A 21921-nucleotide genomic window follows, 5' to 3' on the forward strand; every position below is an offset into this window, starting at 1 on the left:
TTGCGACTTTATTAAGTAAATATTAGTATCTATTAGCTGCCAAGTATTATCTGATAGAACAGATGCTGGAAGATGGGTTTATGGAACAAGGAGTTAACTTTGGAGCTCTGCACTTTGGGACCATTACTTACAGTCGCCCAGAGTAGAAACAACTGCAAGGCAGTTCTGAATATCCAGTACATACAAAGTTCTCCCTAAGCACCAAAATTAAAGTATGATTTCTGTCCAAAAAAGGCATATGATCATAGGTAATTGGTAATAGACACGTGAAATTTTACAAACAGATATCTAATAGAGGTGGGATGACCCTAAAAGAGATGGAATTTGAGTTTAGTCTCTGAGTTTGAGGCTGGTCTATATAGTGAATTGCAGCCAGCCAAGGATACATAATGAGACCCTGCCCCAATAAACCAAACAGAGAGCGCATAAAGCAATGTTTCAAAATCTCTTAAGGAAGAAGTATTTTCACAAAAATCATAGAACTAACTAAAAGAACAATCTCACATTAAATTATTATTACTCTTCATTTTTGTTGTTTTCTTGTGTTTTGTTATTTTGGTTTTTCTAGATATGTTTTTGCCACTGTAGCTCAGGCTAGTCTTATACTCATAGCAATCCTTTTGCGTCAGTTTCCTAAGCACTGGAATTACAGGTATGTAATACTGTGTTTGGCACTCCCACATATGCCTTTTATGGGTCTTTTCTTAATAAGTTTGAGAATGTACTCTAGGAAACAAATGAGTAAAAAAGTATACTGGTGCTAGGACACACTGCATGCCATAAAGGAATGAGAAGGGGTAGTCCTAGCACAACATACGTATAGTAGGCTAAGAAAGCAGTGAATCTAGATTAGATTTAAGATCTGAAGAGAACCCAGAATATGAATCCAGGTCAGAAAAGGACACCAAGAAGTCTTAGAGAAAAGAGAATATTAAGTAACAAAATACACAACATAGTGAAGAACTTTCAGACTTGAAAATACAGTCAAAGTATTTAGTAGAAAAGGAACATCTCTACCAGAAGGCACAAGAGCTATAACCTTGAGCCCTTAGAGAAATGGCTGCAAGGGGAAAAGGTGGCCCAGTGGTTAAGAGCACTGACTACTTTCCCAGAGGTTCTGTGTTCAATTCCCAGCAACCACATGATGGCTCACAACTATCTGTAATGAGATCTGATGCTCTCTTCTGGTGTGTCTGAAGACAGCTACAGTGTACTTATATAGAATAAATAAATAAATCTTAGAAAAGGAGGAGGAGGAGGAAGAAGAGGAGGAAGAAGAGGAGGAGGAGGAGGAGGAGCAGCAGCAGCAGCAGCAGCAGCAGCACTGGCTGCTCCAGAGGCCCTAAGTTTGATTCCCAACACCTATATGGCAGTTTGCAATTATTTGTAACTCCAGTCCCAGGGATTAATGCCCTCTTCTGGTCCCCTTCTCCCCTTCTGGTCCCCAATAGTCACCAAGCACAGTGCACAAATATATACAGGCAAAACACCTGTACACAAAATAATAATAATAATAATAATAATAATAATAATAATAGAAACAATTAAAATCTTAACACAAACATTCTCAAACCTTTTGGTCTCGGCATCTTTAACCTCTTAAAAAGTTCACAGACTTAAGACTAAGAAAATGGAGTAGCATGTGACTTGCCCGATGCTTGTGACAAGCCTGACACTCTGAGTTGGATTCCTGGAACAAGATATAAGTGCAGTGAGAGAAACAATGAGACTCTGCCTTACAAACAAGGTGGAAGAAGAGAACTGACACCTGAAAAAGTTGTCTTCTGACCTCTACAAATGGGCTGTGGCAAACATGTGTCCCATCTAACAAAATGTAACTTTTAAAAAATACATTCATTAAAAATGATTAGATAAATAAATAAGATATTCATTAAATGCAGGGCCTAGTACATGCGAGGCATACACTCTACCAATAGAACCATATCTCCCAGTCTAAATTTTCAGTATGTTTTGACTAGAACTAAACACATTTTAATTTCAAAAAGAAATATCTGAAAGAAATTGTATTATTTTATATATGCTTTTAGAATTTAAGACAGTTTAAATGTTATGCATTTCTCTAGGTCTGACACTAACTTTAAATGAACTGCTATTCTATTAATAAAAACTAAATTTAAGTGATTCCAAGAGGACTTCTGAAGGGCCCAAAATATGAAAATAAAATACACAGTAGGGAGTACAATATCAAGACCCAGTTCTGCCTGCTTCTGCCTCCCAAGTGCTAGGATTAAAAGGCATAAGCCATCACATCCAGTCTTTTCACTCTTTTTTTTTTTTTTAAGTAGTTTCCCATAGCTCAGGCTAGCTTCACACTTGCTGTATTGATAAGGATGACCTTAAACTTCTGATCTTCTCTCCATCTCTTGACTCTTGAGTGCTGGAATTACATGTATGTGTTATCATATTCAGTTTTATATACTGCCACAGCTTCATGCCTACTTGGCAATCTCTGGCAATTGAACTATATTTTTGTCCAGTGTGGTGTGTGTGTGTGTGTGTGTGTGTGTGTGTGTGTGTGTGTGTGTGTGTGTGTGTGTTGGTATTTCTGTATAGCTGTGATTGGCCTGTTACTTATTAGTAGATCGGGCTGTCCTTGATCATACATAAAATCTTCTGCCTGAGCCTCTTGAATGCTGGGATTACAGGCATGTGCTACCATGCCTGACTCTGGTTAAACTTCAAGCCTTAATTTCTTTGTAAAATAGTGAATAAAAGTTATCAGATCTCACTTTCAAGGATTATTATACTAAGTGAAATATAAGAACACCATCACAGCACTTAATACTTAATGAGGCTCTAGCTAAAACTCATGAGGAAAAGTATTTGAAATTTCGTTTGCTATGACACCTTGGATAACTCTGTATGGCTTACTAAAGTTAGTAATGGTTATGTCCCAATGCCATACACCAGGATGTTAGGGTTTTATAACAATAAAACATCATGCTCTAAATAAAGACAACATGAGTAATATATATCATATACAATTAATCATGTAAAATATATCATTCACTCGTGTGTGTGTGTGTGTGTGTGTGTGTGTGTGTGTGTGTGTGTGTGTGTGTGTGTGTGTATCTGCTGCAGTCTTAATAAATTCTCTCTGGAAAGATAAGGAGAAAAAACATTACTTGCTTCTGAGGAGTCCTAGAGTGTATTCTAAGATTCTACTCTCACCTTAAACAACTTTTTCTACATGTATATAGTTATTTCACCTGCATGTATGTGTACCATATTCATGCCTTGTACCCGTGGAGACCACAGCAGATCCCCTGTAACTGGTTGTGAGCTTCCACGTAAATGCTGGGAATAGAACCTGGGTCCTCTGGAAATGCAGCCAGTGCTCTCCAGCCCCCTACTTTTAACAGTTCTATACTTACACCTAAGAAAAAAAGAAACCCTATTCCTATTATTCTTTTTCCACTTTCTATTTACTCTACAACTATGGTATTCTGTCTTCTATCTTTATCTTGCCACTCAAACAAATTAGGTCAGGATCTCTGACAGCCATGTTGACAATCATGTTCACTGTCTTATCTTTCTAGTCCTCCCAGTATGGTAACTGGCAAATCATAACTCTACTAGAAATGCTGTTTTTCATCTTATCTCTGTGGCACCTCCTACTTTCTGATTTGTTTTCCTACTACCTCACCGGTGTATCCTGTTGAGGTTCCTCTGCTCACTCCTCCTTTCACCTCTGAAGCTTGATCTCGTTATCCATGCTCACTAGAGCCATCTCTTCCATCTCATAACTAACAATACAATCTCCATGCCAATGGCCCTTCACCCTTCCTCGAGCTTCTTGAACCTAACACTGCCCAGGGGTAACTAACTACTCATTCCTTCTATCTCCTGTAGTATTCTGACGAAGCAAGACAGTGCAGAGGTTCCTCCATTTTATATTCCTGCTAAAGCCATCCTAGGTTTAACCAGAATCTGATCTACTTGATGGAGAATCCCACAGAAAACAGCCCAAGTCTATTCTAGGAACCAAAGGTCAAAATGTCCTTGCTAACTTACCTTAGCATTCCTTAAAACTGCCTGTTTGAGGGGTTGGGGATTTAGCTCAGTGGTAGAGCGCTTGCCTAGCAAGCACAAGGCCCTGGGTTCAGTCCCCAGCTCCGGGGAAAGAAAAAAAAAACTGCCTTTTTGTAGGGAACCCCTCCACTTATCTCAGCTTCTGTTAAAATTGCTTGCTACAAAGTGGGTACTTCTGCAAAGCTCTCCAGCAGCTGCTGAGCCAAGATGCCAGGATGTAATTTCTGCCTTTAAAAACACCCTGTGTTCTGGACAGGGGTTGGGATGGGGATAAGGGGTTCTTAGTGAGACCATCTCAGGTATCCATTTAGAAACAGAACACTAGAAAGCACCTGACTTTACCTTTATTAAAGTATTCAAATGTGTTTTATGTGTTACAGCTGTTTTTCTTCAGGAAAATATATAGAACAAGCAAAAATGTATTCAAGAAATACTTGTAGGGGGTTGGGGATTTAGCTCAGCGGTAGAGCTCTTGCCTAGCGAGCGCAAGGCCCTGGGTTCGGTCCCCAGCTCCGAAAAAAAGAAAAAGAAAAAAAAAAAAAAAAAAAAAGAAATACTTGTAGATTCCAGGTATGGTGCCCCATGCCTGCAATCCCATTATTTGAGAGGCTGAGGCAAGATTCTAAGTTGTAGACAGGTATGGACTACGTATCAAAATCCTATGTCTTCTAGATAGATAGATAGATAGATAGATAGATAGATAGATAGATAGATAGATATTTATACCTAAGAAAAAGAAAGAAGGAAAGAAAAGAAAGAAAGATAGATAGATAGATAGAGTGAGCTTGCTTTGAATTTTTTTTTTTTTTTTTTTTTTTTTTTTTTTGAGATTGAGTCTCTCTATGTATTCCTGGCTGTCCCAGAACCACTATGTAGACCAGGCTATCCTTTGACTCACAAAGAACCTTCTCTGCTTCCAGAGTGCTAGGAATAAAGGCATGCCTATGACCCCCCAAAAAAATTTTTTTAAAGAATTTTAAAAAGTCTGTGTCTATGAAAAAATTTATGAGTGAGCAAGTATGTTTGAAAACTAGGCATATCACTGTCAAACAGTAATCATCGAAACTTCCTGTTTTCTAAATTAGTTCCTTCAGAAGACAGAACACTAGCATCTCAGTATACTTGTTCTATAAATGACAACCTAGACTCACAGATGACCCTGGCCCTTGTAATAACCACATGACTGTAATAATCCCATGCATAGTCTTTCCTCTAACTTTTCACTAAAACTGTCAACAAAATTCAAATTAACTGTCTCAGTTGTTTCACGGAGACTGTTGCAGCCTAACAAAGAGAGAAGTGACTCATACACATGTAAAAGTGAAAGAAATTAAGAGAAAAACTTAATTTACCAAACAGCCAACTATGGATTAGAAAGAGTTTTCTCACTGGAAGCTTGACATTGTAAATATGTACTGAGCCACTGGTGTCCCATGTCCTACCACTTGGGAGGTAGAGGCAGAAAGTCAGCAGTTCAAGGACAGCCTGGGTTACATTACTATCTCAAAAAAAAAAAAAAAAAAAAAAAAAAAAAAGAAAGATATCATCATCAACTCAGTATAGTTCTCAAAGAGACAAACACAAAACACCTTCACAATTCTATTAACCTAAGAAATTTTAAGAGGAAATAAAAATGTCTAAATAACTGACTGTTTCTGACTGCAAGTGACTGAGCTAGTGGTATTGATGTAACCTAGAAGTGGGGTATTATTACCTTTGGGATATCTCCTTTAATACCTGGGGGCAGCCGCAGGATCCAGAAGTTCCTGTTTCTCAACAAGTTCTCCAAGTTCTCCAACCGCCGCTGCAGCAGCCCATACTCCTGCAGCAAGGTCCCCAGCACGGCCCACTTGCCATCCAGCTGGTTCCCAAGCTCTGTCACTGTCTTTTCACAGCCTGCTAGTTTCTTCTCTGCTGTCCCTGTCCTGCCTTCTAGGTGGAGGAGTCGCCGGCTGTGGACTTCCACCTTCCTCTCTATGGCCTGCACAGCAGCCACCACTGTCCACAGGGAAATGGCTGCAGTCTGCAGATGTGCCTCATTTGCTGCTGGAGGTGGAGGAAGAGGAAGGGGCTGCAGGGATGTAAGGCATTCCGAGTCCCATTCAGAAGTCTATGTGCAATGGAGAGATGGGGCAAGACATTGAGAGTTAGAAGGAAATCAGACTCTAAACTACAACCAAATAAGAACTACTTATCTCCCAGGCAATGATGGCACACACCTCTAATGCCAGTATTTGTGAGGTAGAGGCAGGTGGAACTCTGTGAGTTCCAGGTCAGCCTGCTCTACAGAGCAAGTTCCAGGATGGCCAGGACTACACAAAGAAACTTTGTGGGGGGGTGAGAGGTGGGGGAACACACACATGCATGCATGCTCGTGTGTATACACACAAACACACACACACACACACACACACACACACACACACACACACCTACTTAACTGTCCAGCTGATACTAACCAAAATAACTTTAGTATATTTACAGTGCCTTGTTGTTCTGAAGCCTGTTGACATCAAAAGCCAAGGAACTGCTTTGATGGTTCAAGGATGATGGATTGGGAAAGATAGTGAATAATAAATTGTCACTTTAAGGCTAGTCTGGCCCATTTCCTCTAATATAAGGCCCAGAAGTTGAGGTTTCTTATTGCCTTCTCTATCTCTGGAAAAGGCAAATGTACACAGGAATTCTCTCCAGGTTTCACTGACCTCAGGGGGCTCTCTGACAAATCTCCTATGAATTGATACACTAGCCCTGTCTATCAATCAGTTTATACACTACAACTGTACCATAATTTAACAAGTTGAGGGTGTCTAGTCTAGCAAAAATATAACAACTACTTTCAAGTATTTGAGGGTTATGAAATAGAAGACAGAACACGTTTGTTTAATCTTATACTCCAAGGACAGACTAGAAAAATACATGGAAAATTTCAGACTGGTAACAATGTTTGAATTAGATTCTTTCCAAGAAAGTCACAGGCTGTCTGTTCATTACTGAATGTACTTTGAAACAAAGAGTATCATAAAAGGAAGGAATCTGTAGGACAAATAGGAGGTTGGACTAAGCCTAATTCTCTGAACTTGATAAACCACTCTCTGGCCAGAGCCTTCTATTTTTGCACTATCTTATTCTCGTTTCATCTGATCTCCAACCCATTAATTATAACTGTAGCCCTATGATAATTCCATTTGCTCCTGGTCTACCACCTGTACATGGTTTTGCTTTCTTCCCTGCTTGACCACTTCAGCCACTTTCAAAGCCATTTCACTCCTGTCTCTAAGCCTCACTTGCTCAGCTGACTTCCTAATTTGAATGAGCTGAACAATTCACATTTTGTTTGCTTTTACAAGCAGTCATGTAAACCTAAAAAAGAAAATCACACAACCATGTGAGATGCTGTCAGCATATTCCAATGGTCAGTGCTCAGTGGGGGCATTTTACACTACCTAGTATCTCCAGGTTTCTACAAACTCTCGAACTAATGTGCAACAACAACTCAAAAAGACTGGTCAATCAGCCAGTGAGATGGCTTAGCAGATAAAGGCACTTGCAGTAAATAAAGCCTGATTATCTGAGCTCAATCTCTGGGATCCAAATGGCAGAAGAAGAGAATCAACTTCCCCAAGTTTTCCTCTGCACTGAGGAAACTGAGTCAGGAGAACTGCTATTAAGTTTCAGTCCAGTCTGGCTATAGAGTGAGTACCAAGTCAGCAAGGGCTACAATAGCAAGACCTGATCCGCACCCCCCCAAATCTAGTTAAGATACATATTTTCATCCAGTAGGTGTGAAATGGACATGGTGTACTTTAAGAGAGCTCTTAGGTGATGGATGCTGCATCTGCTGATTCAGGGAGCACAGCGGGAGGGCAGAGACTGATCCAGACAGCACCCTTACTCTCCAGAGATGACATGATTATCTTACTTAAGTATACTGAAGTAAGCCAGTTGGCACACACCTTTATTCCCAGCACTAGGAGGACAGAGACAGGTGGATCTCCGTAAGTTCAATGTCAGCCCAGTCTACAGAGAGAGTTCCAGGACAGCCAGGGCTACACAGAAAAGCCCTGTCTCCAGAAGAAGAAAAAGGAAACTGAAGTAATTAGACCTAAACTCTTTTTCTTTTTCATATTTCTTCCCACATCAAACCTATCAGTAATAATACATGCTTTCTTTCTTTCTCAAAGAAAAATGTTTCCTCTTATTTAAAAGCCAGGCTCTCCACTTAAACTCTGAATACCAACCCTCCTAACTTATAAGATACATTAAAAAACAAAACAATAGCTAGTGTGGTGACACTTGCAGAGGCAAAAATATTTCTGTGAGTTCAAGCCAGCCTGATCTACACATTGGCAGTTAGGGTTACAATTGTCAATGAAGTGCTCAACCAGAAATGAGGCATCCACACCACTGCCCAAATCCCAAGGCTCGAGGACCACTGAGGAAGAAGGGTAGCAAGATTCTAAGACCCAGGATTAGACTGGATCCAAATCGTTTCTTCTGGATGTGACAGGGCTACTGAACTGATGAGCTCATATCAGTTGTGGCTGCCTTCATGAAATCAAGCTAGTCAACACTATAGCACTGAAAGAGAAGTGGGGAGTTCATGAGCCCCCATGCATAACTGCAGAATTATGGACAACTGATAGCTTCTGGGGGAAGGGAAAGTCCATTTTTTAAGGATGTGGTTCCTGGTGGCCAATGACACTCCAGTGCATGGCCTACCCCAAGGAATATATGAGAAGCACAGATTGGACCTCATGGGTCATTTTTAAAAAAGGACAAGAAACTGGGGGACACTGTGAGGGAAGGAGGAGTGAATCTGGGAGGAGTCGGGAACAGTAGAGTGAAACAATCAAAAATACATTCTATTAAATTTTCAAAGAATAAAAAATATTTTCAAATCAATAAATCATTTAGATTTATTTATGTACATCAGTGTCTTGCCTTCATGTATGTATGTGGCAACATGTGCATGCCTGGTGCCCTCAAGGGTCAGAAGAAGGCATCAGATACTTTGGAATTGGAGTTACAGACTGTTGTTGGTCACCATGTGAATGTGAGGAACCAACCCAGGGTCCTCTGCAAGAGCAACTGGTACTTTTAGCTGCTGAGCCATCTCTCCATCCCCTAAAAATATTTCTTAAAATTAAAATTAAAAATATCAGTATTTTCAAAATCTTCTTCATAAAACAGACTTGCCCTCGTCAAAACCATAGCCACTGATTCCATGTGATTACTGAGGATTTTAAATGTGGTCAGTTCAATTAAGATATGTTGTGTATAAAATCTCATTAATAGTTTTATAAAATTACTATTAAAATATTTTCATACATTGGGCTAAATAACATTTCACTGAATTCACTGAAATTAATTTCTTCTTTTTTTTCTTTTCTTTTTTTAAAGACAAACAATCTGGCTATTTGGCCAAGCATATATTAAAATTTCTGATCCGCCTCTCTCAAACTCCTGAGTGAGCCACCGTGCCACCATCATGGTTTAACCTACTAAACATGACTACTAGAGAACTAAAAGTATGTGCATAGTTTTCAGCATAAACCTATAGCATGCACAATGGTCTCTAAGGGTTTGGGGGATGGGGGGAAGTATTGCGCTTGGTAAATTAAACTCTAAGGGTAAGGATTTCCCTCTGCTCTATTCCCCACCCCTCCCCACTGCTCCCCTGGTTTCTTCTTCCTTTCTTACTTCCTACCTACTCCTCAGCAGACCCGCCTGACTTCTGACTTACTAAAAAAGTCTCTTCGAGCAGACCAAAGGCTTCTTAGGTGGCAAACAAAAGCAATACTTTCCAGTCAGAACGTTGTTAAACAACCTCTTCCTTAATGGCTGTGTGCAGGGACTGTGCCGGTTGTCCTGGTAGCCCTGGCATCTATCTGGTGCGTGCACGGCTGGGCCCACTGCAGGCCTGCAGCAAACGAGCACACGCACGAATGGCTAAGCCTACGCTCCGTCGGCCTTCCAAGGTCCCCGCAGCGCCTCAGCTTGTCCGGGCGCGCGATGCTGTCGGTCGTCAAGCAGTCTGTCAGGACACACCTTAGCTTTTACCTTCACCGTCTCGCAGGTGACTGTCCTGCCGCACCTAGCAACGACAGCTCTCACCGCTGTACAGAATGGCTCGTGGATTTCAAAAACACCTCGAGCCCACTTCCACGTTCCGCGGGCTGACGCGAAGCACCGCGGCGCGTGTAGGTTAGAAACACCAGATACGGGTGCCCCGGCGTCCTCCGGCGCTGCGGTCCGCGGTGGCCCTTCAGGGCAAGCGACAGCCGCAGACCCACGCGGGCGACCAGGCCCGCGGCCGTCCCCAGCCTCCTCGCCTCCCCCCGAGGCCCGGGTGACAGAGATGCCCGTGCATCAGCGCCCTTACCGGAGCGGCGGTCGCCTCAGCCATGGCCCTCCGCTGCCCGGTCCTGTCCCGGGAGTCGCCACCACACGCAGGCCCGGCCGCTCAGTGCTCTCTGCAGACAGCAAGACGCGGTCTCGCGGTGCTCGCTCTGACAGGACTCGCGCGGCAATCCGGCTTCCGGGGACGCTGGGACGCTGAGTAGCTGAGTAGCTGGCAGCCTACGCCGCACCGGCTGCAGCCGCCCCTCAGCTTGGCGCTTTGTGGGCAGCGAGTACTGCAGGCACTCTGCCGGCCTAGACGCGCCCCCCTCCTGTCGGTCCTCCCGGGCCAGCGCGCCCCCTGGCGGCCCCCACTTCCGGAGCTCCTTCCCAGGGGTGAGCTGAGAGTTTTGGTGACACAAACCCCACCTACTTGGTTTTCCCATCCCTCTGAGAACCAGCAAATGTCCAGGGAGCTGTGTCTAGGCTGTACGATAGCACAATCTATTACCAAAGGAGAAATGAGTGAGTTACGTGGGAATGATGGAATTGTATCATTCGTCGAAATTACAAATGTGGCTTGTATTGGCACCAGAGATTAGGATTATTTGGATTATCTCCTCTCTTGGATTTGGATGAGAAGTGGAATTTTTATTAAGATTTGTTTCTTTTAATTTTATATTTATGAGTGTTTGTCTGCACTTGGATGTCTAGTGCCTATGGAGGCCAAAATAGGATGAAGGATAGCCTGGAACTGGAGTTACAGACAGTTGTGAACCAAACCCAGCCTTGAGAAGTGGACTGTTTGAGCAAACAAAAATAAAGCTTGTGGTTAGATCTGCTGGACTAAGGACCAAGGGAAGACAGAGTTGTATGTTTAACAGCCTGTGTAGCTGAAAGATAATCACAAAACCATAACTTTCCAGCATTTCCCTTCTTTCAAACATGTATGAGCCAAAGTCTTCTCAGACCTTTAGTTGAGAAAACGAATCCATTTAATGCCCTCCACAGTAGAATGTCTATAGTTCCCCAAAGTTGGAACTACATCATCCTGTTGGGCTACTACCACTTGAGTATACTGTGATATTTTATAGTGTACATACAAAGCACTTTGAGTCTACTTGAGCATGAACTGTGGTCAGATGGTGCATCATTGGGAGTTAAAGCCACCATTCTCTAAACTAGAACATCACTATAACAAAATGAACTAGAAAAAGAAGAAAAAAGAGGAGAAAAAAGGAGAGAGACAGAGACAGAAAGAAATACTGACTTCAGGAAAATAATAAGTGATTTTATTATTAAAAGGCATGATTTAAACTGTGGCCTTCAACCTGGACCAGCTTCAGTCCCAGCACTTGGGAGACAGAGGCAGGTGTCTCTATAAGTTTGAAGCCAGCCTGATCTACAGAGTGAGTTCCAGGACAGCCAAGGCTACATAGAGAAACCCTGTCTCAAAAAAAAAAAAAAGTGGCCTTAGAAGGCAAGAAGAAGGCCTAATATGATGGTACTTGCCTTTAACCCACACACTAGGAAGCAGAGGCAGAAAGATTTCAGTAAGTTTAAGGCAAGCCTGGACTATGTAGCAAGTTCCAGGCCATTTAGAGCTCTAGAGTGGAACCCTGTTTTAAGGGAGAAGGGTAATTTCCAAGCTCTCTGTTTCCCTGTTAATTGTTAGATACTCCTATGGACACTAAACATGAACATTTGTATTAACAAATAATCCTTGGCTTCTTATTTATTTTAACTTTTCGAGGCATGTAGCCCAGGTAATGGAGGATGACCGTAAACTCCTGATCCTCCTGCCTCTACCTCCCAAAGGTTGGATAAGTAAGATACTTTCAACTGAGCTCCATCAAGCATCAGGACTAGCTCTGTCTTTTCAAAATAATGGTACCATCACCGAGCAGTTAAATGTTTCTTTCTCTAAAGCAGTGGTGTAGAGAGAATATCTTGTGTATTGTATGGATACATCACCTGTCCAATTAAAAAGCCAAGGCCTTAATAGGAGGTAGAACATCTGGGAGGCAGAAAGGATTCTGGGCATGAGATTTGTCCAAATGGATGTGATGAGAGATGTATGGTACCTAAGCACAGGCATATGGCATATATATATAGTAGCTGTCAACCATCTGTAACTTTAGTTCTAAAGGATTCGATGGCCTCTTCTGGCCTCCACCTCCTGCACTCACACGATGCACAGAAACTTACAAAACCTCACACACGAAAATAAAAAGTAAATCTGAAAACAAGCAAATAGGACTGGAGAGATGGCTCAGTGGTTAATAGCACTTGTTGCTTTGGCAGAGGACTTGGGTTCTGTTCCCAGCACCTACAAGATAGTAACAACCACCTGTAACTCCAGTTCCAGAGGATCTGATGCCTTTTTCTGGGCCTCCAGGGACACTTCATGCACTTATTTCCAGACATAAAAGCAAGCAAAACCAAGACACATAAAGTAAAAATAAGTAAATATTTAAAAAAGAATCTTAACTATACCTTCATGTTACAACACATTATTGTAGTGTAGGGTTGTCATCTCAGAAAAGTGAAAGCATACACTTACCAAAGACCTCCAGTGACTGTTTGTATTGGTTTTTGTGCCAGTTAGAAACTTGAAACAGCCAGAATGTCCCATGGAGGAGAACGGTTGCTTAAACTGGTAAATTTAATATCAGCTTTTCTCTTTGTTTCCTGAAATAAAGGTCTGAGAAGACTTTGGTTCATACAAGTTTGAAAAAAGAGAAATGCTGGGAAAACTGTAAAATTGCTTACCAAAATAAAGGAAATAAAATATTGAATAAAATAAAGTATTGGTTCCCTGAGTCTGATATTGCTACATAACATACAGTGTGACCTCTGGAGGAAACTTGGTTCAAAAGACATTTTCTGTACAATCTATGTAACTTCCTGTAAATCTGTAAATATTCCAAAAGAAAAGGTGTTTTTTAAATTAGCACATGAGGTGAATACTGAGACCAGTCTTGCATAGCAAAGATTATTTCCCTAACTAAGGTATCTCCTTTTAGATGGAATGTATGCTCCAAGACTGGCTAGTCGATTACTCTCCTTGCTTTATATGTATGATTCTTTTACTATGTGTTCATTGTGTGGAACTGTTCAAAGGCAGCCATCGCTATTATATACAAATATAAGCATAAGTATGTTTTCTTCATGCCTTTTACTTATTTGTCCTAATTTTATGTATATAAATGTTTTGGCTGCATGGATGTATGTACATCATTGGCATGCCTGGTACCTTTGGAGGCCAGAAGAGGGCCTTAGAACAGAAGTTACAAACAGTTGTTAGATGCCATATTGGTGCTGGGAACCAAGCCCAGATCCTCTGCAAAAGCAATGTCTATTGCTATAATAAGACACAGTGACCAAGGCAACTTATAGCAGAAAGTGTTTATTTGAGGCTTATGATTTCAGAGGGTTAGGGTCTATGACCATCATGTCAGAGAACATGGCAGCAGGCAGGCAGGCAGGCAGACAGACAGGTGGCAAGCGTGGCACTGTTACAGTGCCTGAGAGCTTATATCCAGGTCTACAAAAAGAATGACCAGCATCTTTTGAAACCTCAAAGCCTGCTTTCAGTGGTAGGCTTCCTTCAACAAGGCTACACCTCCTAATCCTTCCCAAACAGTTCCATTAACTAGGTCCAAACTTTCAAACAAGTGTATCTAAGGGGGCCATTCTCCTTCAAACCACCACAAGCCACAAATGCTCTTAGCCACTGAGCCATCTCCCCATCCCCCAATACTCTGATTTTTTTTTAATTTGTTTTTTATTTTTTGAAACAGGATCTCACTGTATAGCATTGGCTGGCCTGGAATTCACTACGTAGATGATGCTGGCTTCAAACTCAGAGTTACATCCCTGCCTCCCAAGTGCTGGAACCAAAGGTGTGGACCACCACACCCAGCTTTTACCTAGCAATTCTAATGGTGGGAAATACGAAATGGGACAAAGTGAGTGATTAACAATTCAGAGTTAAGCCAGGTACGGTAGGCCATATCTTTAAGTCCAGCACCTGAAAGGCAGAGACAGGTGAATCTCTATGAGTTTAAGGCCCGCCTGGTCTTGTCTTAGGGTGGGGGGCAGGAGAGATTGCAACATTATGTAGTTGTCCCAGTAAGTGTATTCTTTTGATTTCTTTAACTAATACTTTGATGCCTGCCCATGTTGCCAGAATAAGACTAATTTTCACTTGAGGAGTAGATTAAAGAGAAATTTGGGGAAATTATATCTCACTGCTTCTCAAACTCACTACTTCATTCTTGTACTATTAAGGCCACTTTTAATGGTAAAAATTTAGTGCGTAATCTCAGTCTAGCCTGAAGGTTTTATTCCTGTTTGGGGACTTATATTTCATTTTCTCAGAAATATGAATAATAGTCGATGACTTGAAATCAGAGAGAAAAGAAATCAGAGAGAAGAAACAATAAGGTCAATTGTGAAAACAGTTCTGAGGGACTGGAGATGTGGCTCAGTGGTTAAGAGCACAAACTCCTCTTGAAACAGAGTTCCATTCCCAGCACCTATATCAGGAAAGTTGCCTGTAACTCCAGATGATTTGATATCCCTCTGACCTCTGACCTCTGACCTCTTCTTTCTCCTCCAACACACACACACACACACACACACACACACACACACACACACACACACACACACGTAATAATTTAAAATGAGAATGGTTATATCTGGTAAGCTTATTGCAGGCTGCACTTCTTGAAGCTAAAGCTTTCTACTTAGATGGAGCAATCAAGTATGATATTATTAGGCAGAGACTAGGGATATCTCGACAAAACAAAAATGGCAATTAGCCCTACTGATGGTGAGCTATCAGATTTGAAAAATACAGGTGAAAGGAGTTGGGAATTTAGCTCAGTGGTAGAGCGCTTGCCTAGAAAGCACAAGGCCCTGGGCCCTGGGTTCAGTCCTCAGCTCCAGAAAAAAAAAAAAAAGAAAAAAGAAAAATACAGGTGATTCATCCTGTTTAGTAAGATGAGTTTTTCCAACTTTGTTTCATGGATTTTTCTCCCTAGACAGTTGGTTAGAATTAATATGAAATGTTTTTGTTTGACTAGTTTGTTTCGTTTTCTGGACACCAAGCCTCCCTGTCTAGTCCTAGCATAGAACTCTCTTCATAGTAAGCTGCCCTCCAGCTCACAGAGATATTTTGTCTCTGCTGCCAAACTACTATGCTTAATAAGATCTGTTAACATATCTGACAAAAAATTAAATATTTTTAAATGCCTTAAAAAAAAAAAAAAGGACCTGGGTTTGATCCCCAAACCTCCATAAAAATACCAGACATGGTGACAAGCCAGAATCCATGTAAAATTGCAAGGTGTGGTGTGTTCTGTATTGCCTTCCTAAGGGTGATAGGCAAGGTTTCCGTGCCTCCGCACATATATACAGATTTATTTACTTACTTGTGTATTGAGATAGGGTCTTGCCTTCACTAGCCTGGAACTCATTAGGTAGACCAGGCTGGTCTCGAACTTAAGATCAGCTTGCTTCTGCCTCCTGAGTGCTGGCATCAAAGGCGGGTGGGGGGTGAGGGTTTGCAGAAATGGGAGAAACAGTTTGTTGGAGCTCCTGTAGAAGTCCTGGGTTGAGTTCTCAGCATCCACATGGCAGCTCACAACCAGCTGTAACCCCAGTTCCATATTATTTATGCCATTTTCTGTCCTCTGGAGGGCACATGATGCACATACACACATGCAGGTCAAACACTCACAGACATACAATAAGCAAATCTTTCTTTAAATGGGAGGGGCACTGGGCATGGTTGTGGTTCATCTTTAATTCCAGTATTCTGGAGGCAGGGGCAGATGGATCTCTTAGTTCCTAGCCAGCCTCATTTACATAGTAAGTTTCAGGACAGCCAGGGCCATGTAGAGAGATCTGTCTCAAATGACCTGGGGGTGGGAGGGTCTACTCCATAATTTCCAAACATTTATCTGGTTACACATTTATCCCCTACATACTACCAATTAATGTCCTAGTGTTACACAGAAAAATAAATAAATAAGAAACTCTGGTCCATTTTAGCTTCTGTGTGTTTTAAGACATTTACTTACTATAGCACGATGTCTGTCATAGTGCATTCCAGGACAGCTAGGATGATGTAGAGAGACCCTGTCTCAAAAAAAGGGGGTGGATATGGTGGTGCCTGCCTTTAATCCCAGCACTCATGAGGCAGAGGCAGGATCTCTGTGAGTTGAGGCCAGTCTGGTCTACACAGTGCGTTCCAGGCCTACCAGGGCTACATAGATCCTATCTCAATAAGTAAATAAATAAATAAGCCAGTAAGATGTCTCAGCTGGTGTTTTGTTTGCATGTGTGCCCACTGGAAGAGGATATTGGATCCCATGGGGAGAGGCTACAATCACATATGACTGTGAGTCACCATGTGAGTGCTGGGAATTGTGAGCCACTATGTGGACCTTGGGTATTGAACTCAGGACCACTGAACCACTTCTTCAGCCCCCTTGAACTGATGTTCAAAGATGGGAACAAACCCATTGTATTGAGGAAACGGGAAACAAGTCAGATGCATGGTACAGAGCTGTAACCCCAGCACTTGAGAGGCAGAGAAGGATGATTAGAAGTTTAAGGACATCATCTAACACAAAGTGACTTTGAAGTAAGCCTCCCCTAAATGAGACACTGCCTCGAAAAAACTTCAGACATTTGGGGCTCTGGAGAAATGTCTCAATGATTTTGATTCCCAGAACCTACCTGGAAGCTCACAACTGGCTTAACTGCAGTCCAGGGATTCATTGACCTCTCTGGCCTCCAACGGCACTGCCTACATGAGCTACATGATATGCTCTGACCTTTCCCCATCCCCCAGAATAGTTGTAGCCATTTTGTTCATGCCTACCAGCTATTTCATATTGTTGCTGTAACCTGCCTGCTAGTCACTGACACAGAGAAGGCTTACAGCAAGGACATCCTGACCATATACCCTGTTTTGTTCTCTCTCTCTCTCTTTTTTTTTTTTTTTTTTCGGAGCTGGGGACCGAACCCAGGGCCTTGGGCTTGCTAGGTAAGCGCTCTACCACTGAGCTAAATCCCCAACCGACTGTTTTGTTCTCTTTAAATGATCTGTATGAAGTTTGTTAATCTTAAGAAATTCCACAAAGCTTTATGTAGGACCCATCAAATCAAAGGTCAATATGAACTGTTATGTCTAAAATAGCTTGAGTCAGAGCCGACCACCAGGTAGCCCTTCCTGTTACCTACATATGAGCTCACTGTGGGTTTTGTGGCTAACAATGAAGGATGCTACTAATAAACCAAAAGGTTATAATTATAATATAACATAGTATAATATAACATTATAATGTGTGTTATCTCAATATTCTGAAATTACTCTATTCACCCCCATCCCACCACCCTCTAACCTTACTCAGGATCAATCAGCTTAAAGATTAGCTGATAACACTTTTCCTGGTAAGCCAACTGCTCCCTTCCTTGCCCTTTAAGCTTTTGAACCTGTTTTTTTCCTATAAAAAGTCTACCCTGGGAGCAGACTGGTACCACAATTAGGTTTTTCCTTCTTGTGGTCCTGGCCACCATCCAGTATCATGGTGTGCATTCAATAAACTATTCTTGCTTAACCGAAATTGGTGTGTGTATGATTTATGTGGCAATTTCCTGAATCCCAACAGTATGCAGACATACTTACAGGCATAAACCCTATCCATAAAATCTTTAAAAATAAAAACAAACAAGTGGTAGCGCATGCCTTTAATAGCAGCAGGGAGGCAGAGGCAGGTGGATGTTTAAATTTAAGGCCAGCCTGGAATACATCGTTAAGAACAGCCAGAGCTACATGGTGACATCATGCCTCAAGAAGGAAAAAAAAGTCAGTTTTACTATACATTTAAATTCACTGTAATGGGGGTTGGGGATTTAGCTCAGCAGTAGAGCGCTTGCCTAGCAAGCGCAAGGCCCTAGGTTCGGTCCCCAGCTCCGAAAAAAAAAAAAAAAAAAAAAAACAAAAAAAAACTCACTGTAATGGTGTGCTTTGGGTGGGGATGTCCTGGAGGGTGATGACTTGTGGGAATCAGAGAACACATTATAGAATTGTTTTTCTTCTTAAATTTCTACACTGATCCCTGGAATCAAATTGAAATGTCAGTCCCCCGTACGATATTTTCTAAAAGAAACCATTCAATTAGTATGTATTATATGTTCATGTCATTATTCTATACCAAATAGGTACGTTTATACTCCGACATAACTACTCAGGGACTATTTAATTTCTCTATTTACTCTCTGCCAATGCCTTTTCTTTATGATACTTGAGCCAGACCCATAACACATCAGGAAACAATTAGAAGTTAATTATCTGGAGATATTAGCTGTCCTCTATTTTTGCTTCTCTCTTTCTTACTTTTCTGTGTCTTACTCTCTTCCTGGGCTTCCATTTCTCCCACGTCCCTTCTGTATCTTTCTCTATCCCTTTGTGTATTTCCCTTAGAATCCAAGGCTTAGATGCTATGGGTGCTCTGTCCTCACTCACACCTGCGCCCTGCAGCAGAAGCCTGACGTGGTTGCCCTTATTTCCTAGGGCTTCTCCAGTCACGGGAGGGAACTACACACATGCTCAGGTCAGTGGAGTGCTCTCAATATGGATGGACAGGATTTGTGAAAAAGTACCTCTGGCCCTGGCCAGGTGTATCCCTTAGTGGTAACCTGTTCCGAGGAGAGGCCCCTTTTCTGGTCATTTTCTTGTCAGTCTTAGTGCCCATCTCCCCGTCTTGACTCCAGAGCCCATTGCAAAGATGGACCCTGTGCGCCCAGTGCTTGTCTCTAAGCCGTTCTGGAGGTCTCAGCCTTCTCTCTACTCTGTGTTCTCTTTGTTACTGTAAAGAAAAGTGGGCTGTGGCCACTGGAGGCTCCGATGCTGAGCTGTGCTGCTCCTCCTGCCCGCAGGGGGCGCTGTAGGACGGGGCGACGGCCGCGTTCTCGGGTGGTGGGTTTGGGGCGAGTGGGAGTGACGACCTGGGGTCCCGGCGAAGCGGGTACCCGCTTTGTCGCCGGAGAACGTGGGCGTCGCCGGGGACAAGGCTCAGGCTAGGCGCGTCCGCGCTGGCCATGGCCGGACCCGCTTCGGTAAGGGCTCCGCGCGGACAGAGCTTAGGCAGGGCTAGGGCCGGGGCGGCGGGGATCCACCCCCAACAAAGCCTCCTCTGCGCGGCGTTTGTCTGCGCCACTGTCGCAGCGGCTTCGTAGCCTTTTCTCACCAGCAGAGTAAACGCCTTCGGGCGATGGGTTTCCGCACGTTTACAGTGGTGTCCTGCGGGTTTACAGTGTCATAATTTGACTGCACGCAGACTGCCGCCCATTGCGTTCGCGTTGAGTGTGTGAGAGAGGATCTCACACTAGGAGGGTAGAAATGGATAGTAAAATCTGCTCGGAGCACGTACTGTTTGATTATTTCGTGTTTTGTTGAAATCAGGATTTAAAGGGTATGGCGGGTTTTTATTATGATGTTACTATTGCTCTATTAAGCATTCTTGGTTATTAAGTAAGGCTGAGATAAAACACCTTGTACATTCTCAACAAATGTACAGGTTTTCAGGATTAAGTATGTAAAAGATAGGTAGCACATTTATAAACAGAATTTTGAGTAAATGGAAGGTGGCCATACCTATAGATGGAAAAATAAGCGTAATAAAATATTCTTCCAATTAATACATAAAATCACTTTCCGTTTCACGAAATGACAGATATTTGTGAATTTTTAAAAGATAGATAATAAGGCTCGGTTGCAATACTTCTTCCTAATCAAGAGGATATGTTGTCCAACCCTCCTGCTATGTGGATGTATGCTCTAATGTAATACTTTAGTATCTTAGGCATGCGCCAGTACACTATTGTTGTGGGACCCTTGCAGTTTAAATTATGACAGCAAAACGCGCACGAATCTGTTGTTGTTGTTGTCGTCGTCGTCATCACAATTTCAAATGTTGAAGGTTCATTCTTTCTACAAATTTTAATGACTTCAGCGTAGGGTTTTGTTTTTTGTTTTGTTTTGTTTTTAAGGTAGGAAAGGGGGAAACTTTCACTCTACTCCTAAAGGAAACACTTGGAAGCTGGACCTAGTACTGGGAAGCAGCAGGATTGCTGCAAGTTTTAGGCCAGTCAACCCTGGAAATTGAGACCTTGTTTCAAAAACCAAAACCAATTACAGCTTTACAGTTTTTCTTTGATATTTCTATCTGATCCACCAGAATACATACGTTAGCACTTTAGTGGGGAAAAGTTGGGGTGTGTGAACACACACTCTGGTATAGAAGAGTGGCTACTTCTCTGTGTGGGGCTTAGGTTGTGCTTTCTTAGCTGATAACCACTAGGTGCCAGTAGCACTCCTCCTGATCCTAAGGAGTGTTAATTGCCCTGAATGAGAACCATTAACCTAGTATTTCTCATAGAAAAACACTGCATGTAAGCAGATATAAAATTCTGTTTTGTTTTCCTTAATATATCCGAAATTAGTGGGTTTTGTTCTTTGTTGTTTGAGACAGGATCTCTCTACATAGTCCTGGCTGTCCTGGAACTCATTTTGTGGACCAGGCTGGCCTAGAATCCAGAAATTGATCTGCTGCTGCCTCCTGAATGCTCAGAATAAAGAAAGGCCTATGTAACTACACCCAGGACAAAATCCTTGGTTTAAAGTAAATGCTATAATACAAATAACTTGCATTAACTTAAAATATTGGCTTTCTTATATAAATGTCAGCAAATCAATAGACTTTTTAAATTCAACTCTAAAGACCATCTTGACTTTAACAAAAAGATGAATATAAACTTAGAAATTGAAACAATGCATACTTTAATAGCCACAGAAAGCAGGCATACCAATAGCAAAGCTAAGCTTGTTAAAAGGTCAGCATAATGTGGGGTTACAGTCCTATAAAGAGAGTCTTTCAACTAACAGCTATATAATTTGCATAGCTGTGTTATGAGAATCAGGAAGTATCTGTTTCTCTAGTCAGCCATGATAAACACAAATACTAAACAGTTTTGAGCTAGGGACGTCACTCAAGGGTTGAGAACTTGCCTAGCATGTGCAAGGTGCAAGGTCCTCGGTTCAGTCTCACATAGAGAACCCTCCCCATACACACACACACACACACACACACACACACACACACACACACACACACAAATAAAACTCAGGTTATTTATATCCTTTGATTTAGTAACACTGGAGTTCAGACTCTACAACAGTAAAAGGGCTGATATACAAAGAAACACCTCAGAACATTGTCTGTAATGAGCATTGTTTGTAATGAAGGGAGCCAAACATGGCAGCACATGTATTTAATCCCAGCACTGGAAAGACAGGGAGGCCAGTCCTAAGCAGGTGAGAGCCTGCCTTAGAATGAATGAATAATAAATAAATAAATAAATAAATAAATAAATAAATAAATAAATAAAATTTACAGAGAGAAAACAAACAGTGTATGTGTATGGCCCACTGTGGGGTTCTGTCCC

General features: G+C 42.0%; 1 protein-coding gene across 1 annotated transcript in view; it reads right to left on the reverse strand.

Moving 5' to 3' along the window:
* LOC116903875 (zinc finger protein 398) overlaps positions 1–10693 on the reverse strand; it is a 29244-nt gene extending 18551 nt beyond the window's left edge. The window contains exons 1-2 of the mRNA XM_032906628.1: positions 10439–10693; positions 5768–6163 (exon numbers count right to left, since the gene is read on the reverse strand). Coding sequence (XP_032762519.1) covers positions 5768–6163; positions 10439–10462 — 420 coding nt within the window. The 5' untranslated portion in view covers positions 10463–10693. The remainder of the gene's footprint in view (positions 1–5767; positions 6164–10438) is intronic.
* Between the last annotated feature and the right edge of the window lie 11228 nt (positions 10694–21921).

Source organism: Rattus rattus, chromosome 6 (genome assembly GCF_011064425.1).
Source record: "Rattus rattus isolate New Zealand chromosome 6, Rrattus_CSIRO_v1, whole genome shotgun sequence".
Lineage (NCBI taxonomy): Eukaryota > Metazoa > Chordata > Mammalia > Rodentia > Muridae > Rattus > Rattus rattus.